The 27437-nt window shown below is 40.0% G+C and overlaps 1 protein-coding gene and 1 long non-coding RNA gene across 7 annotated transcripts; both read right to left on the bottom strand.

Annotated features, from left to right (window-relative positions):
- Positions 1–11123: 11123 nt before the first annotated feature.
- On the bottom strand, positions 11124–12336 carry LOC127474596 (uncharacterized). The gene is made up of 2 exons (XR_007905911.1): positions 12126–12336; positions 11124–11280 (listed from the first exon to the last, which is right to left on the bottom strand). It is a non-coding gene; the product is annotated as an uncharacterized LOC127474596 (long non-coding RNA).
- Positions 12337–17667: 5331 nt separating this feature from the next.
- On the bottom strand, positions 17668–27437 carry LSMEM1 (leucine rich single-pass membrane protein 1). 6 transcript variants are annotated; one of them, XM_051795599.1, is made up of 6 exons: positions 26761–27435; positions 25783–25903; positions 25041–25226; positions 23300–23431; positions 20114–20251; positions 17668–18315 (listed from the first exon to the last, which is right to left on the bottom strand). In XM_051795599.1, the coding sequence occupies exons 3-6, from the start codon at positions 25045–25047 to the stop codon at positions 18128–18130; spliced, it is 465 nt and encodes a 154-aa protein (XP_051651559.1). In that variant the 5' UTR covers positions 25048–25226; positions 25783–25903; positions 26761–27435; the 3' UTR covers positions 17668–18127. The 6 variants fall into 6 exon arrangements, with proteins under 6 accessions (XP_051651559.1, XP_051651561.1, XP_051651560.1 ...); XM_051795601.1 differs by lacking the exon at positions 26761–27435 and adding an exon at positions 24226–24305 and having other exon boundaries at positions 23300–23436; positions 25783–26600; XM_051795600.1 differs by lacking the exon at positions 25783–25903.

Raw genomic sequence — 27437 nt, 5'->3', positions numbered from 1 at the left:
ATACAAAAAAGTTTCAAATTATTGTTGGTATTTGTTGAGAATTCATAGAACAAGACAGAAAATCCATTGACTTACCAGCAAATAGGCTAAAGTACCCTCACCATCTGTGGGTACCAGTGTGTCTCTTCATTTGCATGGTGAAATTAAGATCAGGAGGATATTAACTTGAAAAAAAAAATTGAAATCAGTTTCATTGTAAAAAGAAAACAGGTAGAAATTGGAAGAGGAGCTATTTTCAGTACAAGAGCAGATGAAACCATTCCTTTTAATTGTAAATTTAGGAAGCTTGATAAGACATTTATGTGATTCTGAACCTTGAAATATAAGAAAATTTTTCCTATAACATATTCAGTCTGCAATTTCCCATCATTTCAGTGTCAGACATAACACTTAACTCTTGGAGTTTGTCTGATGTTTACCAAACAATCTTTCAGACAAATGTAAAATTGCCCCCATTGGATAGAAACATTTTTTAATCAAAAGGAAATACGATCACTTTTCCTAAAAAAGTGCATTAAAATTAAATGTTACATCCATAAGACCCGACACTTCTGGATTATTTAATCTGTTTTTGCAACTGCATCTGTAAAAGCATTTTGGAGGAGCAATAACTTCTTAAAAAATGTTTTATGTGCTTAAATGTGTGTGAATTCAATATAGTTGTCGTGTGTGCATTTGGGCATGTCCATACACATGCATCTGTCTTGTGTGTAATATAAAAAACTTATGGCAAAAGAATATTTGAGTTGCTATTTCAGAAATCAGAAAATGCTAGAAGGGAAGCTGTCAGTGCACCAGCATTGGCTCCCTTATCCAGAAGTAAGAGTACAATAGATACTTTTTCACTGTTTAAATGTTATTTCTGTATCTTCCAAAGCATCACAATGCTCTACACAGATTACTAGTAATTCTACTTAGGCATAAGCCAACTCCTGTCAGCCTATCAGAAAACACAGGCACACACACAAATGATACAATTGTATTTTTACTATTACCATTGATCCATTTCATAGTTTTACCTTCCATTCCATATTCATACTCTTATTTAAACTGGTGTCACTATTTTCTGTTTCACACACGGATAGCCATTTAAAATATAGGAATTGGGAGAGTACAATTATTCCTCCATCAAGTTTCCCTCTCACTTTTTACCTATCCTTTGATTGTCTCCCCACTTCACAGCTTGGAAGTGAAATTCATCTTTTACCATAGTAGCATTTATTAAAAAAATCACAGTTCTGAAGCAGCCAGCCAGAGTGATTGGCTTATAGTACTCTAATATATGAAGTGCTCTGTCCTCCAGGAATCTTACTTACCTTGCTCTCTTTCTCCTTCTTGCACTAAGGGAATTGCAACATCTTCCAGTTACCACTAAAACACAGATGTGTTGTACATCTTCCTGACTTGATCATTTGTTAGGTTTATTATGATACCTAAACCATCTGAATTTGAATTTGCTTTGTTCGAGTCAAAATACAATCACAACAAAAAAACCCCAGCACCTCTCGCAAAGAGCTAACACTAAAAATAGACACAAGAAAAGGGAAGGTATGTACCACCTGGGAGTTACTTGCTTGAGCCACTACTTTACGTAGGGAGCTACCTAATCACATCAAACAAGCAAGAAGGGACAAAAATCCAATTTCTTCAGATTGCTGCTGTGCTTCTTTCTCTTCAGAGTTACAATGCTGTGCTAGAGGAATCCCTAAAAAGACTTTCCAACAAGTCATCTGATATCATGTTGCATTCAATGATGACACTGTGATCCACAATATCCTGGGAATCTTTCATCCTGGCAAACTGACCTTGGACCACCAGAGTTACTGCACCTCTCAGTGGTTCATCAAACCGAAGACTACTTCGCTGAAAACCTATCTTGTGATACATGTAGAATTTAATAATGTCAACAAACGCAAACAAACAAAATCACAGAATAACTAGGATTGGTAGAGGCCTCAGGAGGTCTATAGTCCAAACTTCTGCTCAAAGCAGGATCACCTGTGAGCTCAGACCAAGTTCTTTAAGGATTTAGTGTCAGTTCTTGACAAACTCCAAGGCTGAGACAGTACCTTTCTAAGCAGCCCGTTCTAGTGTCTGACTGTCCTCATGAAAAAAATGTACCTTATATTCAGTCAGAACCTCTCTTGTTTCAGTTTATGCTCTTTATCTTTCATCGTCCTGCCATGCACTGCTTTGTAGAGTCTGGCTCAGTCTCCTTGATACATTCCCCACAGATATTAGCAAGGCACTGTTAGATGCCCCCAAAGCAATCTCTCCTCCAGGCCAAAGAAGCCCCCTTCCTTTTATAAGATCCTTGTATTTGGAGGGCCTAACACTGGATGTGCTATCTAAATGTGGTCTAATAAGTGCTGAGAAGTTATAGGGAGAAGTTATATAATAAAGGTTGCAAATATTTTCACATATGCTCACTGATCTACAAAAGAAACTGTAAGCTGTGGAGGTTTAATTCCATTACCTGGAACTGAGTTTGCCCTGAACCCTGAGATTATAATCACATTGTGGCATATTATTGTCATAGGCTCTGACACTTGTCTCTTCTGCAGACAAATTTCTGCAGCAAAGCTGTGTGAACTCCAACTTAAAAATAACTAGTGTGGCTCCTCAGAGAAACATAGATATTACACTACAACATCCAGCATCAGCTTGCCCCTGTGCTACTTACTGTCTTGGGTGAGCACTACAATCTGAGATAGATGTTGCTGCAAGTGTATCCTAGCCAGCTGAGTTAAGAGAATTTAATATTGATATATTCCATTTTCATGATAGGAAGCATTTGCAAATGAAGCAGTATTTTACCAGGACTGTTAAAAGGCAAATAAAGTTGAAGAAAAGTACTGTTAACTTCTGCATTTTAATAATATTGTCCTGGTTGGAAGTCTCTGCATAGAGAAGAAATGGTTTGGATTGCTAATGTGAGTCTGTCTAATAGAGGCTTCTAAAATAACCTTTTTGTAAGTGATACTACATTTTTGGGGGTGAAGGATAACATTGCAAAATGGGAGACCTAAAATTAAGTGTAGCATTTAATGAATAATGGATTTCTGGAAATTATTAGACAGTATCTGTGGAATGCAGAAATTCTACGCCTTATATTTAGACAGAATAGAAAAAGAGGCCATTTTGAGTTCTTCAAACAAGTTTTTGAATGACACTCCAGAAACATAAAAAAAAGGGAATATCCATCTCCTTTGTTAGCATTTTCAACACAATATTATTTGCTATGGTTATCAGCGGTCTATAAAAAACACTCTGGGAAAAAAAAACCAAAAACTTTTAATTAATAGGAGAAAAGTAATCTAGTTATGACTATACCTATATAAGTAGCTAACTTGAGATTTTCTGTCACTCATCACTATAGCACTACATTTCAGTTTTTACCTGGACTTACCATTGCAGCGTATATGTAACCAGCATACTTGTTTGGTTAGATCTAAGTCAAGCAGCAACAAATATTTATCTCAAAAAAAAAACAAAAACAACAAAAACAAAAACAAAACTCCCAGGAAAAGTATATCAGCTTCAGTAGCCACCTGAGTACGTGAATGATTATTTCACAGAAGAGTATTTTACACTATTTATAGAATAACCACTGTATGCTCCATTAATTTTTGGCAATTCAGTTGAAACTGTAGCCAGGTATCCTGGTATAATCATTTTATCCAGGGAAAGGAGAGGTGATATCAAGGGTTCTTAAAGCAAATAGGATTGAACAAGTCCTTTTCTAGTTACCTCTACCACTACCAATGTTGGAGTTCATGGTCACGCTCTAGAAAGGTGCTACCATGTTTTGTTTTCTACAGTGATGAGGATGAGGGTTCATTCAGTGTGGAGGTGTCACCAGGGTTAAGTCAGCCTATGCTCTGCATCAAAACTGCTTCCATAAGAAAAAAAAAGACAGGTCACTGTCATAGGAAACTCCCTGATGAAGGGAACAGAAGGCTCACTATGCCAACCAGACTCATTTCTTGGGGAAGTCTGATGCCTGGGGCCTGGGTTAAAGGTGTGATGAGAAAGCTTTCTACTCTGGCACAGTCCTCAGTTAATTATCCATTATTGATTTTTCAGGTAGGCACTGATGAAGTTCCAGCCTAAGTCTGTGGGAGATCAATAGAGACTTCACAGCCTTAAGATAACTGGTTAAGGAATAAGGACCACGGGCTTTCCAGCTGCAGGGAATAATCAGAGAAGTAAAAGGAAGAGCCAGCAGATCAATACCTGGCTCTGAGCCCAGAGTCACTGGAAGAATTCAGAAGTTTTGATCATGGATCAGTCATCATAACCCCAGGCCTGCTAGTGACAGATGGGGTACACCTGTCTCAAAGGAGGAAAAGGATCTTTGCACAAGAGTTAGCAGGACTCTGAGACAGCTTTAAACTAGATTTGAAGGGGGAAAGGGATAAAATCAGGCTGACAAGATATAAGCCTGGGGCAGCACATCAGTGTGTGGACAGAAGAGCTGGCAGTCTCTGCCTACAAGGTTAGTGGATATGAAGCCAACCTACTTCTGCACAGCCGCCCTGCTTACAACATTGCTGCATAACCACAGTCAGAAATCACTGCTCGACTGTAGGAGTAAAGGAGAGCAGTAGATAAGAACAGTGCAAAGACTGGTATTTCTGAGGATGGCAGGGAAAACATGGTTGAGCATACTTAGGAGTGCAGGATCTCTTCAGTGGTAAGAGTGAGAATCATAGTTATTGCACAAATCAGTGGGGTACCCATGCAATATGCAAGCTGCTCAGAGATTAGACAGGCAGGCCAAGGAGAGAGATCAAATGGCGAAATCATATTCCCTGACAATGATATGGAGGAGTAGAGTTGGTGTGACCCTCATTGACTGGACCAAAAGAGCACTGATCAGCTGCATCTCAGTAGCTGAAGGTATTTCGTCATCTATTTTTTTCCCCCAAAATGGTGTGTTGATGACTTTACCTCTGGGATATGCTACTGAGGTAAGAGCCATGAATTTCAGTGAAAACAGTAGGTCCTCAATACCTTTGAAAACTGTGTCCATGATAGTTGCTTTCATCTTAAAACATGAATCGTATATCAGGTATGGCTTGGGAGTATCTTTGAAGGATAATAAGTGGAAAAAAGTCAGCAGTGGTTGTTTGTTGGTTCTGTACTAGAAGAATTTGCAAATCCTTGCTCCTTCTGTGATGTTAGCACCAGAGCATGTGCTTTGTCTCTGCTGCTCCACCCAAGAATTATACCAAGAACAAGAGAAAATTGTGTCCTTTTCAAATCTGTTGTTGTTAAATAATTGATCACTTTACTGCCACCATGAGGACACCTTTAGAAACAATGCCTACATGGCAGAGAGTCTTGGGTTGTGGGAGACCTATGAAGCATGTTAATTAAAATGACTAATTTAAAAAATATATTTTGGCAGTTGAAGATAAATAAATGCATGAGAGATTTGTTTCCTGAGTTCCCATGGTCTGAAATTACAGATGACAGTCCTTCTGTAGAGGGTGAGAGAATTCATTTGGATTAAATTATCCTTTCATTTCCTTTTCTAAAACATCAGAAAACCTCCCTAACTGACATTTTTGCCTTTGTGTCAGGGATAGCATTAAGAATAATTTTCTATGATTGTCTCTTCGACAGGCAGAGAACTCATTTTAATCGATACATCATAAGCTGTTATTACAGCTATTTTCTATCTTAATTCAGCCTGCCCTTCATAATTATGTGGTTTTTTCCTGTTTTTTAAAAGCTGTGAATGGTGGCAGATTTCCACCACCTAGTGGAAAAAGTATGTACTGTCTCCTAAAAAGCTTTGCTCAGATTTCTCTTTAGTGTGTGTTTTAAACCTTCCCATCACCAACTCCCTTTTACCAGCACTTATTACCAAAGTATCTTTCTTTTTTTTTTCATGAACTAGTTAATGTGCTCAGGTGTATACAACTCTCTTTGAAGGTGTCAGACATTATATATTCCACAAAAAATATGTCTCAAAATATAGGAATTGTATCTCTATGTTTTCAATTTAATGTGAAAGTTTTCAACTTGTAATGTGAAAGGGAAACTGAAAAGCTTGAAAACTTGAGCAGGATCTGCCAATGAATGGCACTGCTTCCCTTCCTCTCCTTCACCAGGAGCCCTGATCCCCACTAAGGTGCAAACTCAAGTGCAAACTGTGCCAAAACCCACTGTACTTGTTCAAGAAGTGTTCTGTGTCAGGATGCTCTGCATTTTGAGTGCCAAGACCAAAATGTCAAATCAAGTCAGGGAAAATTTCCAGCGAGGAGAAGGTTAAAGAAATGCAAATGCAACTGGTGCCATTATCACCTCTTCCTATTGCTGCCAGGAAAGTCTCTACCCCTTGCACACCTAAGGAGCATCCTATCCCTTCCCACCTATTCAACACTGAGCAAGATGCTTCCTTTGGCCTTAGAAGAAATTAGTTTTCAATCCATCTTTGATCAGCAGTACGAGTAATAGAGTTAAGAATCTTTCCCCCTTTCACATCATACAGGTAGAATAATGACTCAGAAAAATCATGTTCCATTTGAATCAAGCAGGATTTTTCCTATTGTTTTTCATGGGGGGGAAAACAAACAACAACAAAACCCAACAAAAACCCAAATAAAAACAAACAAACAAATAACCAACTAAAAAACCTCACCACAAAACCAAACCAAAAAAAGATACCATTATCTGGTTCTTATCACCAGATCCTTGCAGTATTTAGCTTGCCCTCATAATGACTCTGAATGACAAAAAAGTTACTACCACATAGTTTTTTCCAGCACCTTATTTCCAGCTCACTGTCACTTCATTCATCTGTGCTCGAAACTGAGATCTTCAAAACTCCAGCTAATTTGCCATGTAACTTTGGAAGCATGCAAACACACCTATGCAACAAAATATTTTCCTGAGCATTTAAATACCCTCTCCTGGCAATACTGATCATTTAGCATCTAGTTCACAACTAAGGTCTGCCAGGATTCAGAAATGAGCTGTTTGCACATCTCTCTCTCCTACAGTATGCAATCTGCTCAGTTTTTTAGAGCTCTTATGATGAATCATAGTCTACACAGGACAAGAAAGGCAATGGTAGTGTTATTGTCCCCTCCCCTACTTTGTCTACTAGCTCAAGGAGAGGCTGCTCAGCTATCCTATTGTAGGCATAAGGAGATTTCAGTTATTACTCACTATTTCCTAGGTAAAGGCTACAGCTCTTAAATTAGTGGGTGTTTAAATGTACCTTTCAGTGACACTTTTTAAACTTGTACCATTTACATGTAAAAAAATACATTTGAGAAAGAAAAGGTTTCAAGTAAAAGTGTCTGCACCTGGGGAAGAATAACCCTGTGCACCAGTACAGGCTGGGGGATGACCTACTGGAAAGCAGATCTGTGGAGAAGGATCCGGGGGTCCTGATGGACAACAAAGTGTCCATGAGCCAGCAGTGTGCCCTGGTGGCCAAGGAGGCCAATGGTATCCTGGGGTGCATTAGGAACAGCCTTGCCAGGAGGTTGAGGGAGGTCATCCTGTCCCTCTGCTCAGTCCTAGTGAGGCCACATCTGGAGTGCTGTGTCCAGTTCTGGGCTCCTCAGTACAAGAGAGACATGGAGCTCCTGGAGCAGGTCCAGCAGAGGGCAACAAAGATCCTTTAAGGGACTGGAGCATCTCTCTTATGTGGAAAGGCTGAGGGAGCTGGACCTGTTCATCCACAAGAAGAGTCAACTGAGAAGGGACCTCATCAATGTCTATAAATATCTGAAGGGAGGGTGTCAAGAGAATGGAGCCAGGCTCTTCTTGGTGGTGCCAAGCAATAGGACAAGAGGCAACAGACAGAAACTGATGCACAGAAAGTTCCACCTGAACATGAGGAAGAACTTCTTTGTGCAGGTGACCACACAGTGGAACAAATTGCCCAGAGAGGTTGTGGAGTCTCCCTCAATGGAGATATTCAAGAGCCTTTTGGATGCAATTCTGTGCCATATGCTCTGGGATGACCCTGCTTGAGCAGGGAGGTTGGATTAGATGACCCACTGTGGTCCCTTCCAACCTGACTCATTCTGTGATTCTGTGACTTTCATATGAAGTTGATGCTTTTGTAGGAGGAACAAGAAAATACAGTGCATGACTAGCTGGCAAGAAATTAACAGCAGATGAGAAGTACAGTCTGTGGTACTCATAAAAAGAAATCCCCCAAAGAGGCAACTTAATTAAAAATTAGCAACTCCATTGCTTTTTTAGATATCTAACAAAGAACTAGAACTAAGCTATGCAACACAAATTGTTGGAAATTACCATAAAGACTTTTTCCTTGTCAAGGACACTTGGAGCTGGTGAGGTGAACCTGGATGGAAAGTTTTCCAAATAGTTCATTACATGCCAAGTAATGGTATTTATACTTGTTATTCCTAAGTAAAGTACAGGAGATTATATCAACAGTTTTGGAAGGGTGAGTTTCCCTTCCAATTAGACTGTGTAATACTTTTGTGGTTGCAAAATATGGAGCCTGCTGTCCTTTAAACGGAAACAGAATGTTGCACTGAGGTGCACAGAACTATGATGTATCTGTTACAAATAAGATGCTTCACTTCCCACCAAGATGGATAGCTAAACTGACTATAAATACCAGTCAAAATTCCTTATATACTAGAATGACAAATTATTGCTTGTCACCTTAAAGCTATGTTGAGCTGTTTTAAGCTGCAACAGGTTACGATCGCTCAGGACAGAGAAATCAGATAGCAGCTATCTGATCAGGACTGAGCCCAGGCCAGAGGTCCTCCAGAAGGAAATCTGTATAGAGAGGAAAATGTAGTCTCTCAGTAATGAGGGGACTGACCCATTTTGAGTAGACCCAGCTCTGTCTGTAGTATTTACCTGCAGAAAGAGGTAGTTTGTTGACTACTTTGGGGTGGCAGGTATAACATCATATTGGGACAGCTAGTGTGGCTATTTCAGTAGGATGACAGAAATTCAAACTACAAATCCCAGATTCTTACAGAAAGGGAAATGCTGGTTCATAAAACATAATGGGGGGCATTTATTGAAATAATTGAGTTCATCTTTACTAGCTTTGCAGTGTATTGGGAAGGGTTCTTTAAGTGGCATAAGAATTTCTCCATCTCGAAATGAGTGAATAGATCATGGATATAAAGTTGCCCCTTGCACTACAATCATTTTCCAGAGGGCCTGGAAAAATTAATCTCCCCCAAATTAATGCCAAATCCTTGCCAAAGTGTATGCCTCCATGTCAATGATTGTCTAACAGGCTTAGCAGTAAATTCTCCATCAGTGTGTGAATGGCCATTCTAGTCACTGGCAAAATGTCATTTTATAACAGATCTAAGGAAAGAAAATATGATGCTGAACAGACAAGTGCAGATCCAAGTTAACCACCCCTCAGAAAACAGTACCCCAGCTACCAGGCCTGGATAATGCCACCTGCTGAGCCAAGGACTCTTGCCCATCTGCCCCCAGGCAGAGCTGCATTTCATATATCCACGGAGGCCACCACAGACCTTCTCCCACACAACATGCTTCACTTCCCCCCAAAAGGAAAGCATACAACATGCTTCACTTCCCCCCATAATTACCATCCTCACCTCCAAGATGGGCTGAGGATACTCCTAAGACAGTCCCTACCCCAGGTGTCTCACATATATCAGCAAAGCAGATATTTGAGAGGTCCAGGTTTTCTGAGATTGTCAGACACCATCCCTCTGTTCATCTTCATCTTCCAGTACAGACCTCACCTGCCTGCTCGCTCCTTGCTTTCTGTGAGGGGGAGTGCTGAACAGCTCTCACACGTCTCAAAAGATATTTACATTGCTTAATTCCTTCCTTTTGAGACTTGATTTGATCATGACCCCCTGGTGTACTGTTGTAGTGCACAGCAGAGTAGTTTCACAGACCTCAGGTAGTGGAGTCAGCAGTGACTGGTGTGCAAACACTAAAGGGAAGACTTAAACTAGTACATGTTTATGTTACACATTTACACATATCTCTCTTTTCAAGGTAATGTGTTTGATCAGCTGCATTTTCACCAAGCCTCCTTGCTCTTTCTCTATCTGTAAGCCTGGCAAGTACATGCTCGACAATTTCCATCAAAATAATAGGCACCGAAAAACTCAATAAAAAAGGCATTACTGCTGGGGGAGGAGGAGGGAAGAAAATAAAAAAGCGAAAGCTATTGGAGAAAACCAGGCTCTTCTGACAGCAGACTCAACACCAGCACCCTCCGGGCTGGAGCGCACAGAGGCAACTCATTTACTCTCGCAGCCCCCCCGCGCCACGCCCATCCCTGAGCCACCCCCTCCACACCCCCTCCCCATCCCAGTGGGCCCCGCCACGCTCCTTCCAGCTGCACCGCTTTCCCACGGTAGTGCCTCGGGTCCCCCCGGCTCCTCCCGCATCCCTCCGCTGCCCCGGCGGCAGCCAGGGATGGCCCTTGGCCGCCCAGAGACCCTTCTCAGCCCTCCCTGGGCACTGCTGACACAGGAATGGGACAATGACGTGTTCCCAACACGCCTGCCAGGAAATGCCTGACGTGGCCAGTGGCTGCCGCTCCCCTCTGCCCAGGTGCCTCAATAAAAGGCCCCGAAGCAGCTGCGCCAGCTGTAGGTGGCTCTTCGGGGAAGACACAAAAGCCATGAACAGAGTTAGGGAAGAGCTTTCAAACTCGGGCTGTTTCCTCTTTTATCAGCTTATCTCGATGTCTTGTCAGTACCACCGTTCCTTAAGGAGGAGGCCTTAAGCGAGGCCATCAGTATTTATTTATAGATGCTGAATCAGTTCACTGGATTTCATTCACTCCCTGTGCACTTCAGCAAGCTGACTCACTTGCTGTCCATAGCTGGGGACCCTCCAGCTGCAGATTTTGTACAAAGCTGAATGTAGTTCAAGCCAGAACCTGAACACTATGACCACAGGGAGCTGTAGTATTGACTCATCATATTCATCTCAAGCAAGAAGTGCAATCCAAAAGCTGCTTGGGATCAAAGTAGCAGCTCTGGTACACCAATCTGAACAAAATCTTACTAGTGAGCATCTACGAGATGCATTTCTAAGAAAACTTGGCTTATACTCCATGATAAGCTGAACAGACAAGTTGTTTCTTTGGGGGTTTTTTGGGGGTTTTGTTTGTTTTTAACCAAAAAACTACACCTAAAATTCTATTAAAATTAGTATCATTAGTTTCTGGGTTTGTTATTACTGGTTCACAGGTAGCAAACTTGTCCTCCATTGTCTAGTTTTAAAGCTTGCTCCAGGAGGCAGGCAGGCAGGCAGTCACTGATGATGCACAAAAAGAAACAGAATCCATATACCTTCTGTTAAAAAAAAATCAATAAAAATATTGTTGTTATCACCTACATATAGAATCATGGAATCATAGCATGGTTTGGGTTGGAAGGCACTTTATAGATCATCTAGTTCCAACCCCCTGCCAGGGACACCTTCCACTGGAACAGATGGCTCTATGCCCCATCCAACCTAGCCTTAAACACTGCCAGGGATGGGGCATCCATAATCTCTCTGGCAACCTGTCCCAATGCCTCACCACCCCCACAGTAAAGAATTTTTTCCATATATTTAACCTAAATTTCCCTTTTTTAGTTTGAACCGATTACTCCTTGTTCTATGTCTTGGTCTGAGATAATTTGGAGGGGCAGAGAACTTGGACAAAAGTTTCCTCCCTCGGATTCTCTACCCCTGGTTTCTCCAATGCAGAGAGAGACTAAATATGCCCAGATGAAAGTGAAAAAATAACTCTTTACCAAGAAGAAATGCTAACAACAATATTGATAAAACTGGGTTAAACCTACCAATAAGGAGAAAGTCCCCAAGCCCTGCCCACCAGACCAAATCAGATGGCAGCCGGCCTCCCCCACCTGGAAAAAACACAGAGAGCAGAAGCCACAGAGAGCAGAAGGCCACCCTTCCACATGGTTCCCCTCCCCCACACCTGAAAAACAGGAAGAACGGTGGGAGAGTCAGTGCTGGCAGGAAACAGTGGATAGATGGGATTCAATACCGGCAGACACTTCTGTGGCACTGGAATGAGATTGCAGTGCTGGTACAGGCAGTTGGAGAAGGGCTGCAGACCCCCCAGGTGACTGGAAGGACCTGTAAGACACCTGTTAGATCCAGTGATGAGACTTAGTTGTTGCAATTTCCATGTTTGTTGGTTGAAGTGGTGATCACAATTCAGATCTGAGGTGGTGGTAGAAGTCCAGGGTAGTCTGGGAAACCCTAAAACTCAGGCTCAGATGGGAAGGCCTCTGATACCTCCCCTGCAGTGGGGAGTTTTATGCCTGATGATGTAATACTGTGAGTCACAGGATACTTCAGGAGTCTTTGACACTTTCTAAGATGTTGCAGCTCTCTCTTACGTCCATTATGAGCTCATTATGGTCCATTATGACTCATCATAGAATCATAGAATCGACCGGGTTGGAAAGGACCTCCAAGATCATCAAGTCCAACCCTTGATCCAACACCGTGGTTACCAGACTGTGGCACAAAGTGCCACATCCAGTCTCATCTTAAAAACCTTGAGGGACAGAGAATCCACCACTTCCCTGAGCAGACCATTCCAATGTCTGATTACTCTCTCTATAAATAATTTCTTCCTAATATCCAACCTAAACCTCTCCTGGCAGAGCTTAAGATCATGTCCTCTTGTCCTACTGCTGGTTGCCTGGGAGAAGAGACTGATGCCCACCTGGCTACAACCTCCTTTCAGGGAGTTGTAGAGAGTGATGAGGTCTCCCCTGAGCCTCTTCTTCTCCAGGCCTAACAACCCCAGCTCCCTCAGCCTCTCCTCACAGGACTTGTGCTCCAGTCCCTTCACCAGCCTCGTTGCTCTTCTCTGGACCTGCTCCAGCACCTCAATATCCTTCCTGAACTGAGGGGCCCAAAACTGGACAGAGTACTCCAGGTGTGGCCTCACCAGCACTGAGTACAGGGGAAGAATCACTTCCCTGGACCTGCTGGCCACACTGTTCCTGATCCAGGCCAGGATGCCATTGGCCTTCTTGGCCACCTGGGCACACTGCTGGCTCATGTTCAGCTTCCTGTCAATCCAAACTCCCAGGTCCCTTTCTGCCTGGCTGCTCTCCAGCCACTCTGTCCCCAGCCTGTAGCGCTGCCTGGGGTTGTTGTGGCCAAAGTGCAGGACCCGGCACTTGGCCTTGTTGGACCTCATCTCGTTGGAATCAGCCCAACTCTCCAGTCTGTCCAGGTCCCTCTGCACAGCCCTCCTGCCTTCCAGCTGATCGACACTTCCCCCCAACTTTGTGTCATCTGCAAATTTGCTGATGATGGACTGAATCCCCTCATCTAAATTATTGATAGATATTAAACAGAACATCAATAAGAGATAAACCTTCAGGCTTAGTGTGAATGTCCCAGGGAATTACCACAACTGAATCATCTGTGTAAGAAAAAAGAAACACTACCCCATCTTGCAGGGTTTGCCCCTTTCCTTACCTTGTTTAACACCCAGCTTGTAGCCTGAGGTGTCAAATGTGCACATCTGCAGCCCCTGGCCTGGTGTCCACTCTGCACATTGTTACAAAGCACACTGCTGATTAACCCATCAGCACCAATAGCCCAGTCTCTTACAGCCCCTGGGCTGTCACCGCAGGTGGTCCAAAGTTTGAGTCATTAATCACTAGCATTCAGTCTCTCTAAAGGCGGCAAAGCACCAAAACACCAAAAAGGCATATTTGGGGAAAAGGTGGATACCAGAATTTCTGTGTAACCCAGAACATCCTATCACTACAGCTCCTGGTGAATATCCACCTATGTAATTTTGAGTACTCAGAGAGAAGTCTTCTGAAGAAAATGCTTCAGTGTTGCTTTAAGAAAAAAACGAAAGCTTTTAAAAAAAGAACACCCTAAAAATGGGAAGTTAATGAATTATCCATGAGCTTTTGCATAAGAGCACAGGGTGTCTGTGACTTTAAACGTTTTATATCACCTTGTAGACAAACACTGTTTTCCAAAGTCGGTTATGTGGTGAAGAAGATATTAAGATTAAATGAGCAGTGCAGAGCTCAAAAAGCAAACCCATAATTATTAATAGATATTCAAATTGTCAGGCAATCGATTTTTAAATTGTCCTTTCACCGTTGTGTGTAATGTGGTTTGCCTCAAAGTGATAAATTAGCAGTAGCACTGTGCTGTGACTGTTTCTACTAGAAAGTTCTCATTACCATTCAGAGGTTTTGCTGGCTTGTCAGTGAATCGTGGATAGCATTTTGATTGCTGAAGTGCGGCCCAGAAACCAGAAAAAGGATCGGAAACAGAGTCTGTAAAAGCCTTTTCTTGAATTCTAAGATTGATTGAGTTCTTGAATAGGACTAACTTCTTTGGCCTTAGTGTTACTATTTCTCATGAATCTCAGAGGAATTGATAGAACATTCACCCCCCCTCCACTCCTCTCTTTAAATCGTAGTATTCTTGTTAATCTGTCAGGAAAATAAGAACATTAACATGTAATGGACCAAATGTGCCTTTTTTTCCTTAATTGAAAAGAGTGTTCCTCTTAATCCCACTAGCACAAGGCTGCAATCTAAGGTAACATGACCCCAAGGAAGGCAAGCAAATGTCTGCACCAGCCAACCCTCTATTTAGTACTGTATAGTCTCCCCACATTTAGTTTCACATAGTCAGATACTGTCTGATGGTTTGAGGTTAACAAGAACGTGGACTGTTGTGGATGTCTGGAACAAAGGAATGAATTTCTCAGCAAGCTAACCAGGGGAAGAAAGTATTTTGTCTGTTGATGCTACCCAGCCACCTAAAGATTCAGCCAACACTTCAGGGACTGGCATGATGATGCCTTTGATGGAAGCTGGAGGTATTTTCTTGGTTAAGTCTTCTAAGTGTTTATCTTTGCTTACCAGCATTTCTCTACTACTGTCCAGGTTTATTCAGCAGAAAATTTCCTGAAACCATGTTGTCATTTCAGCAGTGATAGTACTTGCAGCACATGAGTGTCAGTGGCACGTTATTAAATCTATCTGAACCCTCTGTGCACCCTTTTCATTTGCAGTGGACTAAGAGAAATACTAAAAGGCAAATCACTCTGTGTAGATACCTCTACAGGCTGCAAATAAGAGAAAAAGGAAAGAAGCAGTACTATCGAGGACAACAATTGTGACTATTGTAAGATGAAGCTGTTACTGTCAGATCGTCTTCCTCCTGTTCGTGGTTGTAATACCAGACATGGCAAAGGTTCTTGAGATGTGCAGCCATACAAGAACAGAGATCTTACCCATGTCTGCAGGAGACATTGTAACATCCGTATACAGCACAGTGGTTATGCAGTTGGAGCTTGGAGTTCACTAGTCACTTAGCTGTTTATTCAAGATGAATTATGGGGCTCTAGAATGAGCTGAAATTCACTTCAGGGTCAAGTTTGTAAAAGATTTTAAAGGTCCAGTATTGGTTGGTTTGGGACTACTTCACTGCCAGTAGATTAGAAAGAAATGTTCCCCTAAAGGAGCCACTACTTGTTTCCGCTTAGGGGGTACTCCAGAAAGTGTTGATGGAGGGATTGTGGTACCCTGCTGTCAAGGCAGCCATCTGAACCCTGATATAGAAGCAGTTCTGACTGTGAATGGGTATTGGTTACTTGATCTGAGAAGCCATAAGCAGCTGTAAGCTGTGCTGCCCCATGTCTTCCTTGACTGCAAGTGTATCCAACAACTGTGTTTCAGCAGCACGAACAGGATGAGCCTTGGACCTTTGCACTTTTTCAGTCACTGATCTCAGTTGCTGATCACTGCAAGCAAAGAAGCAATTAAATATGAAAAGGTTGATCTGGGGTGTCAGTCCTGTATGATACTGAGCATGCCTGTACATTGTTATGCCCCAGCTGGTCATAGTTGAGGGCACTCAGCATCTTGGAGGATCAAACCATGGAGTGAAAAAAACCCCAACACTTTTAATCAATAACAGAGACAGAAAGAGTGGATTTATTATGAGTACTGATTGAACAACCATGTTAAGAGTAATTGAGGACAAGATCAGAGAGATGAGGAAACTTTCATTTCTTGGGGGCTGTTGCTCTAGGACACGTTTTATTTACAGTCTCCTGCCAGAAAAAGAATCTATTGGCTCTTGGTATGTTTCTGTTTGACCACACAGACTGCTCTGATAGCTGCAGTGGAAATGAGGGTGAAATCCATGTATTTGAGATTGCCACTGAGTGCCAAATACTGGAGTTGTTTCTCCCTGGCTCACAGATATGTGTGCATATCTGTGCCAAAAGGCAGATTTGGTCCATTACATGTTAATGTTCTTATTTTCCTGACAGATTAACAAGAATACTACGATTTAAAGAGAGTGGTGGAGGGGGGTGAATGTTCTATCAATTCCTCTGTACAAGGCAGGAACTTGAGAGCAGTTGCAGTAGCTACAATGTGAGTGGGAGAGATGAGAACTTAGTACTGTCACTAAAAAGCAGGTGACAGCTCAGATAAGAACAGAGAAGCAACACTACAAGTGTCATGTTTTTAGTCTTAAGATAGTGTTTCTTTTGTCATTTAACAGCATTTACAGAAAGATATTCCTTACAACTTTTCTACATCATTTTTATCATTCTCTGGTAGCTATATTTGAGTCATCTTTATAAAAACTATTTGAGGTGCCTAGAGGAGATAATTACAACTACAGCTGTGAATTAAAAGGAGTAATAAACTCTTAAAATGGAACTTCATGGTTTTCATGTGAATAATTTGACAGTAATACATCAGGAAAATGAAAGAAGATGATGTAAAACATAGGTGTAAAGCAAAGCCCTCCTAATAAAAGGAAAAGAATTGCTGGGCAAATCCAAGTAGAGTGATACCACAAAAGTCTCCTGGACTGAGTTCTTCACTCTGTTGTAAACAATGAAATAGTCATCACAGAAAGGACTGTCATTCATTCTGGAAAAGGAGACTGCAGTGCAAGCTGTTGACTTTGGTGAATTATTTTGTAAAATTGTCCAGAAGAGATAAGAAAGAATTGGATGAGAAGAAGAACTCAAACTAAAAGAAAAGATGTTGGACATATTCCATAGTGTCAGCTGCCATCACACCGTCATGATGGGAGTAACCAATTTATTTATTGATATTGGAGGTGCCTTCATAATGTATGTTCCAGTAGCAGGTTCTGAATACTAAAATGACAAAGCACCAGTCTCTTATGGGTTCACACTTTCAGATGTTGGTCTCCACAACTGTGTAAATTCAGAGTGAGAAAGTGTTGGCTCCTTTCACCCTCTGAGGTATTGCTCCACTTTAAAACCATGAAGGTTCCGACCACATTTCACCTGGCCCTTCTCTGATAGTGGCCAACAGCAAGTATAGGGAAGAATACAAGAACATGTAGCATTTTTCCCACATAACTTCATAAAAACACTTGGCCTTCACCCAGAAACTTCCCTCAGATTGCAAGTACAGCATATTAGCATTGCTGTGAGATGGGTTTGCTATGATGATGTTATGAAATTAACAGCCTGAGTCCTCTAAACCCATTTTTCATGTATGACACCCACTCAGTCAATTTTGGGCTGAATATGGCATGTTATGAAAGGGTTTGTTATTATTCCAGTTTAGAGGTTTTCCACAAAAAGAGTAGTAAGTCAGGGTATTTAAATGGTCAGAAAGGAAAACCACGGAGCTCTATGGCAGAAATGAATTTATTTATAAGTTATGAAATCCAAAGTTATCCTTAAATACAAATAACATTAAAGTAAACACAAAACTTGTACCAAAGAAACAGGAGAATGATTAAATGAACAAGGTCATGCTGGAATCATGTGAATAGAAATCATGATTTTCTGTAATTATTCACTTACATTTAAAGTAAAACTAGGCCCTTACCCCTGCAATTTACAATACACAAGGAATCCAGAACTCTTGCCCCAAATTGTTGACAATCTGTTGTTTATTGTGACTCCTATGGGCTTAGTTTTAAAAATCTACGTCCAAATAAACCAGGATAAAATATTATTTTCTAATATTTTTCATTCAGTTGGCTTTTCCAATGCTCCGGTGACCATATCAGAATGTTTAAGCAACCTGTGTGACATATGTAAAAATATCTGAGTCATGAATATGCTAAATTTCATTCCAAAGAAAATCTATTCTCCAGGGACTTTGAGTTCAGCGTGGGTTAATAGGTAATCATGAAGATCAGAAGACTTATCCTTAATTCCTGATTGATTTAGATGCTTTAATAAAATATTGTTAATTTTCTTCAGCTCTTCTATGTTCTTCTTTTCAGATAGTAGTCTGCTTGATATTTGGTCCATCTTGTTTCTAGTTTGAACTTGAAAAGGAAAATGTACCACATTAAATTGGTAACATTTAAGTCAAGAGCATCACTACCCTCACTTGCATTCCTGTGAGAGTTTGTAGGGAATTATGGTGAACAAAAATATTAACCAGGAAAACAACTGCAGAACCTAATGATAAGAAGTTATATATTTGATAGGTTTACCTGCTCACTACATTCTTTAATTGTTTATTTTCTGTTTTGGGGTTTTTTTCACTTTAGTGCAGTGTAATAAAATAAACTATGGCTCAGATAATTCTGCAGTCTTCAGGAGCATATCTATTCCATTAGTTTCCCCAGGAAAATGTCTTATTTAGGAGCTCCAAGATCCTATTTGTGGTCAGTATGTGCATGCATTTCTCTAAAAGTACAATTACTGCACTAATTGTATCACAGGAGCAAAAAAAAAAAGCAAAGCAAACTACAGCCACATCACTGGATTTCTTAATCTTTTAAATTAAAGGAAAATTCTTGCAAGGACTGGCATTTGGAGGCCAGCCTCCTCAGCAAACAAATGTGCCAGAGCTATTTTTGTTTAGGCCTTCTGAAGTTAACAGAATTTACCCATGGGTTTTGCAGCTTAAGTCTAATAGTGTCAACGCTAAATGAATCTATGTATGTGGATTGCAAACATAATCTCAGATTATACAACATAACATATATAAACTGAAACACCACTGGAAATCAGTTTCAAAAACCACAGGCCTCCACCAACCTGAGCCCAAGCAAAGTGCTTTAATTCCTGTAAGAAGGCTTTTCACTGTTACTTTATCATTCTTTTACTAGAGTAGCACGTTACTCATTTTTCTACACCAGGGCTCTACTTCAGGCAGCTCCCTATTAAATAAATCTGAAATTCAAGTATAAGGTATTTCAGTTAGGATTTTACAATCACGTCACTTAAAATCTACTTTGCGTTCTTTACTTGTCTTATATTCCATTCTTTGAGTGCCTGTAAGAAAATTTAGTTAGCGTTAGAATTTCCCGTTCAAAAAGGAAAATTATGATTTTTGCTGTGTTCCAGTAAATTCCCCACTACAGGATATAAGAAATCTTGGTTTTGCATGGATTCCAATTCATACAAAATAGACTTTTAAATCAAAATAATGCACCTCATATTCTGTTCAATACTATTACTCAGAAAGCCCCATGATGACAAGGGCTCCATAAACCATATTCACTTGCAGCCATGTGTTTCGCTAAGCCCACCCGATCAGTCCTAACGAAGTGGAACAGTAATGATGTCTACAGGCTCAATTCTACATGCAAATCTTCATATACGTTATCTAATTTTTTTTTCCTTATTTTTGAGATTTTCTTAGTTCCAAACAAACTTCCAGTCAGTACTTAGATGACAACCCTCAGGACCTCCTTCAGGTAGCCTGATTTAAGTGTTACTCTGAGTGTAATTCCAGTTTCAGTGGAATGACACCAATACTGAGTTTTATCTGTAAAGGAGTGAAAGGCACATTGTCAAAGTACCTCACTGCCATACAATCACCTTTAAATTTAAATTTCATTTCAAGTCAGCATTTTTAGCAACACAGTATAAGCCCCCTGATCTAAAGTCTTCACAGCTGCTGAAGAATAAAATTGTGCCTTTTAGCTCAGAGAGTGAGTTGTTTGCCTGTGCTTGTGCCCCCAGGACCAGGACCCACTGCCCATAAGCAGCCAAAGCCTTTGACCATGCAAATACAGCAGTAGCATGTCATAAGGTGGCATGACATGTATCATCAAAGTTCTTTTTCCCATTGGCTCTACATTTTTAAGAACCAGTCTTTGGTTTACTTACTTATGAAGAATATTACAAATGAAACAAGTGCCAAACTGATGATCAAAGTAAGAATAAAAGTGATGAAGAACAAACACTGATTTCCTGTGTTGCTCCCTGCCATGTTTTCTCCAGTGCCACCAGCGTTCTCCTCCTCATCTGTTAAGAGATGACAAATCGTTTGGTGATAAAGTTTGCTAAGGTTGGTTAAGATAAACATGACAAAATGCTTCTGGCTTCATGAAATGATGCAGAATACATTATAATTTTGGCCAACAGATTTTATTTCCAGTGATATTGCATGAGAAGGAAAGAAACCAACTTTATGTATTCATCTTGAATTTGGAAATATAAAAACTAATACATCTGTTATAACTGCTAGAACATATTCAAGAAAAATATTTCTGTTGATGAAATACACTGTTTTGTTGAAGTTGACCTGTTTTATGGTTCAGAGTTTTACAGCTGTTTTACATGTACAAAGGCTGCAATGAAGTTTCTATCCAAAGGCTTTCTAAGGGCTTGAATGGACTTAACCTTTTCAGAAGAGATGAGAGAAAAATTCATATTGAAAACCAAGGTATGGATTCATCCTACACATTCATCCTCTAGATTTGCTTCTTTTTCTCTTTGATAATAGAAGTATATCTGGGATGATTAATCTTCCAAACTAAGCACCTCAGTTAAGCTCCTGATGTTGGATAGGATAAATGTAGGTCTTGACTGTCTTTAGGATTTGTTGCTTTCTTTCCAGTAAATAATGAGGTACCTATTCTCCCAGTTGCCAAGAATTGAACAGACTTTCATATGGAATACATATGTCATCCTTTAAGCATGGGAAGAATGAGGGGAAAATAGGAAAAGCAGCTGCAATGGTGCCCTCAAATCAGCTCGACAAGCCAGTTTATTGCTATTTAAAGAACATGTTGTGTATAGGGAAAGTAAGTAGTTTCTCTCATAGAAACAGTTGCAATCAAATGTGAGTTGGCAATAAAGCCCAAAGATAACAAGTGAACACCATGTGGAAATTCATGTGAATATAAAAATTTTATACTTGAGATAGATTCATTTAATGTCAAGTTTACATACTACTGTAACTACTTACTAAGATTTAGTTTTATTTTCTGTTTGGGGGGAGGAGAAAGCTAATGGAATTTCATTTTCATGTCAGTCTCATATATGCTAAAATTACATGCAAAATACTATAATTTATCCTCCTGTAATTGCTGTCTTCTGAAAGGGAGAATAGCATGTGCATCTGTGAAAAATATATTTCTAAATTGTGTACTTGTTTATTTGTGGTGGAAGTCTCTGAGGTCTTTGCAACTGAGCCTGTAGCAATAGAACTGAGGGAAGGTTGCATATGCCATTATGGCACTATAATAATGACCCAACCTGAGGCTGAGCAATCCACTGAGCTAGTAGAAGATCTCTGGGAGTATCTCTAATTTTCTGTATTGTGTTTAACACACTCCTGCCTCTGAGTAAGCTGGAATGTTTTCATATTTGGGTTTTGAGGTTCTATTGTTATTCCCTTAGCATTCATAACAAATGCACCATATAGTAAGTGCCTGCACCAATATTGCTTTCTAATCAGAATAATAAGGAAGGGTGGGGCCTGCTACTGCTGCTTGTCAAGCATATTAAGCTATCAATAGAGGTCTCAAAAATGGTCTAAGCTCCGCCTAATGAGTGCTTCTTACTATTTCATCAGGCTGAACATCCCAGACTGCAGTGTTGTGTGGAATTGGTGAACACACATTCTTGCCAAACAGCAAACAGTGGGAACATTTAATCATCTAAAACATAAAGACATTACTGTTTTGCTCTTACTGATGCAGTCAAAATGTATATACAGTTTAAATAGCTTTTTACATCTCTCTGTTTTTCTGGCAAGAGAACCAGAATTTTATGCTGCTGAATAAGACAGGTAAGGACTGTGAAAAAGTGATTTTATGTATTTAATTGTTGAGATAAGATATCTACAGAATCTCCAAGCTTAAAAAGTATTTTAAAAGAATAATCCTAGAAGGAACCAAAGCACTTTACAAATTTATGAATAAAATACATATTAGGCTACCTTTATTTACTGCTGAAATATAGGGAGGAGCATGCATGCAATTATTCCAGAGAACCATATATGATTCCACAGAACCTTGTATATTTACCTGAAAAGTAAACAATACTGTCCAATAAAAATTGCAAAAGAGAGTGAAACAGTTACACCAAAAGGAGTTTCTTTGACATTAAAACCAAGGTATGCCATTGTCTCATTTTTTACTTACAGAGTGTCAATATCAAGATAATCTGCATATGAGAATTAAGTAGTTTATGTCTAACATAGTTGCATTAAATGCAGAAACCAACACCTAATGCAACCTAGTTGCATTAGGAAAATATAGAGGACTTGGAAACAGATGTAAGGAGAAGGCATTTAAGTCCCATACCAAGAAGCATGATTAAGTTATGGCCATTTGAAACTAATTTCATAGTTGTTGATCTCTAGATTTCTTCAGCCAAATTTGCCATTATAATAAGGGAAATAAAAGCAGATTCAAATATTGTTATGTGGAATGCTGCTGAAGAGCTCCAGGTTTTAAGATATTTTCAGGTCACAAAGAACTGAAATATATTGTAGTTATCACGAGTAAAAATATTCTTGTTAATTAATTTAATAAATAATATTAAACCAGTAGAAGTGTAGGAGCCATACCTGAAACTGTAAGTAAAGAAAGTCTGTGAAGTAAAATGCTTAAAAGTGTCATGGGATATTTCAGATAACTGGTCTGAGTCTCTAGGAGATGTGTCTTAAAGGAATGAACAGAAATTCTCTGGTACTTCTATTGCCATGTGTGAATTTTAGTGCTTGGAAAGAGTTACAATGCTATTTATCTAGTAGGTGTATGTTGAGCATTACTAGAGACATTATCCTGCAAGGGATCACCTCATAAACCCCAGTGGAGATGGAAAATAAGTTCAGGCTTGACAGTGAATCCCTAGCAAAATGCAAGGATTTTCAAGAACCTAATAACTTAAATACTCAGCAGGGAATCATTATCTGATCTGTCTAAATTAGGCCATTTTCAATCTTTTTCTTACATTATTTTCAGTAAAGAGCTTGACATACGTATTGGCCTGTTGTAATCAGTGACACATAATGTGGATTGTGTATATGGAAAACCATAGAGCATAACCTATCATACCTACCTAGTGAATGCTGGGATTCATCTGGACAAACATTTAGCTTGTTTAGGTTGTTTAAGGAATCAACTACATAAAGCTTTCCTTCTTCATGCGTATCAGGCAGGTTAATTTCCAAGGAAGGCCTCTCCATTGTACCTAAGGTAAAATAATTTAAAAGGTAATTTAACACATGGATATGGGAAATAACTGGTAACAGCTGGTGTCCTGTTCTAAGGAAACACTGAGCAGCCTAAACAACCCTTAAAATAAAGGAATTTGAAGGACCAGCACACTTACTTGAAGGCAAGGATAACTCAGTACATAGCACTTGTTTATTCTTGGAGATCTTTGATGAATATAGCATTTAATTTCTACACTGTGCTTGTGCACATGTGTATACTTATGCATACATACACATATGCATGTGTGTGGGGAAAGAGAGAGAAAAATCAGCCTGATTGGCTCCAGCATTGATTTGAATGGTACTCACTCAGTTGTATAACCCTTTGGTTTGGTGAGGTAAGAGGTAGGGTGAGATTCTGACAACAGTGAAAGACAAACCTTCACTGACAGGAAGGATGTCACTCAGGTCCTCTGCTTTCAGCATCAAATAATTTAGAGATAAGACAGAGAAATCAGGTATGGGTATACGAGATAAGCAGCAAGAATATCTGTCTGCTTATACACCTTAGAATAATATTGTGAAGTTATTATTTGTGAAAAATGGAACAGAAAAATTAGTCTTCTAAACTGGACAAATTCTGGACAAAGGTTGATGGCAAAGCCTTTTCTTCAGACTAATACTCCTTGTTTTAAAAAAAGCACTGGATGAGGCCCAAACTGCAAAAACAGTTTCTCTGTAGAGTCTGGGTGCATGAACTCAGTGAATGATTTTTTACACAAATACAGTTTAAAGGAATAATATATATAGAAAAGAAGCAATACCTAAGGAGGCTCCTCTGTGAATTGCACATTATTCCTTATCAGCCTTTTGGTTTTCTTTATGCAACTCTGATTCCAAAAATGCCTCCTAGAAACAAACAACAGTTCTAGCCATAAGGAGATGCAGATGCTCTAAGTAGGCAGGTTTGACTACACTTGTCACTGAAAACTCCCTCTGTAATTATTGAAGAAAAATACATTCCTCCAGGTAATATTCCTCTTATTCTAAGATACATCTTTTTGAACTTAGAATTGCAGCCTAAATGTATCTTTTTCTTGCCAGTGAATGTAAGGGGGGGAGCTCACAGAGACTAGTTTAGATTTGTAGTAGAATACATCTTACCATTTAGTATTTTATCAAAGCTCCCAAGTTCAGTTTTACCTGCCAACATAAATCAGCACTTCACGGGATGCAAACCTCTTATTGATGAAGGCTGTTAAGCACCTAAGGGTGATTTCTGAATCCTAGATGGGTTGAACTGCCCTCCTGATGTGCTTGAGCTTTCTTTCCTTCTCCGAACAGTACAGAACACAGTGTGACCAGATTCCTAATATAGCACTTAAATTAAAAACCTAAATTCTGAGAAATAAAGCCCTGAGTGTTTGCCTCAATAAGTCTGAAGACTAAGCACTTAAAGCACTCTTGACAATGGGGTTTGTTCTTCTGCTAGTGGAGGTTGACAGGACTACATGGATACTTTCATATTTCTGTTTAATAGCATGTAAGAACAGATTACAGTTTATTTTTTTACTCTGTTCAGACCTGTTGCTTCAAAATATAAAGAAAAGGTAGAAAAGCTGGCATAGTAGGGGTTAGCCTTACCTAGCATATGACGTTTAGGTGTGCAGCAGTAACTTCAGGACAGATGGCTGTGTCCACTGTCCTTCCTCTGGAAAATTACGTGGTGCCAGGCAGCACAGTCTGTGAACCACGTTCCCCCCAGCACTGGCTCTGCTCTGCTCTCTCCCCACGTGCACATCCGTAGCCAACTGCAATCACTACGGAGCCCTGCATTTGAACAGCATGCTGGAAGTTACCACCCTGTGCACAAAGGCTTTCGGTTATTTTTAGCTTCTGAAGAGCAGTTGTTTCTCTTGGGTATTTTGATTAGTACCTCCCTGCAACTTCAGGGAAGACTCTTCTTAACAACTTGAGCTGTAATAAGATTCATTAGTGGTACGAATTATATGTTTCTGCATTTACTGTTGATTTTTAAGCATTTGTGCATGTAACCACAGGGAAGATAACCATTATTAATGCAACAAAGTTTATACTAGATTTGTTTGATTCCATTGACATGACAAACAAAGGAGAAAGGATACATACATCAGTGTCACTGGCCAAAAGTATTGATTATTTTCCCAACAAACTAATGTAAACACTGAGGTTTTGAGATTCACTTTATCTTGTACTTAAAGACTTTTTCTCCAATCCAACTTTTAAATTTCTTTTTAAGCTGTTGTGGTAAAATTAGAACGCAGAATGAGAACACACTGAAAATGCTTCACAGAAAAAAAAATAAAATCTAAAAGGTTAAAAACTAGCAGAATGAAACATTACTTACAACATAATTATATTCAGTTAATGTGCCAGTATGGAAGAAATCAGCCAGTGAAAATCACATGAAGAAAACTTGTTCTGCAGTTCTTCTCTCTACTTTTAGACCCATAGGAACCTGTTGAGTCCTGCAGGACCCATAAAGACAGCTATGAAACAGACTGCCCCTTTCAGTCTATATTTAGCATTCAACTTGGCTAAGTGTACTGACTTCACAATATAGAACTGCTAAAAAAGAAATCAGCACATACACAGCTCTTTTTTATTATATTGGAGTCATGATAATATCCTATCATGGAGAATGAGGTTTGTTACTAATGATCAATATTTCACTGACCTTTCGGTTAGTGCCAAACCTTTTAGGTTTAATGCCTGTTTAAAACTCATTTGCTATGCAGAAGAGTCATATCTATGACACTAGCTATGAGCAACCAGTTTGCTATGCAGAAGAGTCATATCTACAGTATTGTAGTCATGAGTATTTTAAAGGCATATACTAGAAAAACCAAGGTCTTTTCCTCCTTCTCCCATATGCCTTACAAATTCAAGTGGGACATTATCACGGAGTGGACTAATTTATATGCCATCCTTAGTTGTTTAGAGATTAAATTCTGAGGAAGTGTTGGTGAGTACTGTAATTGCTCCTTTGCCAACAGTTCTTTTGATCACTTTTTTCCTTGCTGATGTTGCAGAAGGTAATGTTACAGCATGCTGCACTGACAGGCAGCTGATGCTTACACAGAGGGACTGCAGCTCAAAATAATAAATCCTTTCTAAAGCCATTCTATGTCTAAAATTCTGAACTCCTTTAAACTGACAATAAACACATCTGTGGGAGTCTCCAAGAAGTCCTTCCTCTAAATAAGGATCTGCAAGCCAGAAAAAAACCCCCTCACTTCCATTCCCAAAAGAGTCCTGACACCAACATAACTGTAAGACAAGGACCCAGGCCTCTCCAGTTTTAAGCTTGAAAAGGTCTACAAACCCATCCGATCTCTGCAGGGCAGCAAAACAGCCTGTCTTTCCTCCAACATCTCCTGGAAGCCATCCTGGTCGCTATGGTTGGCAGCTACTGTGTAACAGGGGAAAGGGCAAGCACATGCTTGGCCACCTGCCAGGAACTGCTGTAGAAATACTGGACAGGAAACTATCTAAAGTGTTCCTTTACATGGGCAAAGGATGCCAAAGGTGACTACCCAGAAGCCACAGGAGAGGCCAGGGAACAGTTTAACTCAAAGGGGACAGACTTGGTCTGGGCACACACAAGCAGACAGCTGCTTCTAGTTCAAGGATCAGAAGTTTCTTCTTCACTTGTGTGACACTGACAACACTTGTTCATCATACTGCAGATTTCAGTTGAAGACCTTGATTTGGAGTCAGTGATCAGTTTTGTAAGCCAAGCAAGTTGTTACATAATTGATTATTTGAGGGGAAAAAAGGATAACTTAGAAGGTAAAACTCATTTGTCTATATAAATTTTCTGGAATAGGTTCTGCTGTAACCAGAAACTTGAAGGAGGGAGGACAAACAAACAAAAAAAACCAAACCCCCCTGAAGAAAACAAACCCAAAACCAACCAACTAACCAACAAACCACCCCACCCCAAACCAAACTTTCCCTTATCAGAGCAAGCAGCAGTTCTCAGGGGCTGGTGAGGTTTTT

Source organism: Manacus candei, unplaced genomic scaffold, assembly GCF_025592945.1.
Source record: "Manacus candei isolate 608988 ecotype Guabito, Panama unplaced genomic scaffold, ASM2559294v1 h1tg000043l, whole genome shotgun sequence".
Lineage (NCBI taxonomy): Eukaryota > Metazoa > Chordata > Aves > Passeriformes > Pipridae > Manacus > Manacus candei.
Note: the sequence above shows the minus strand (reverse complement) of the source record. Positions and strands in the feature narration are given on the sequence as shown.

Bases quoted from the DNA above. Each gene is read 5' to 3' on its own strand.
- LSMEM1 (XM_051795597.1), bottom strand. From the start codon at position 26,809: ATGTTGGAGGAAAGACAGGCTGTTTTGCTGCCCTGCAGAGATCGGATG. The intron at 23,432-26,760 runs GTTTGTAGACCT...ATTTTACCTTAG, and splicing joins GCCCTGCAGAGATCGGATGG to GTACAATGGAGAGGCCTTCC. The intron at 18,316-20,113 runs GTAAGTAAACCA...TTCCTTTTCAAG, and splicing joins ATTTGTAATATTCTTCATAA to TTCAAACTAGAAACAAGATG.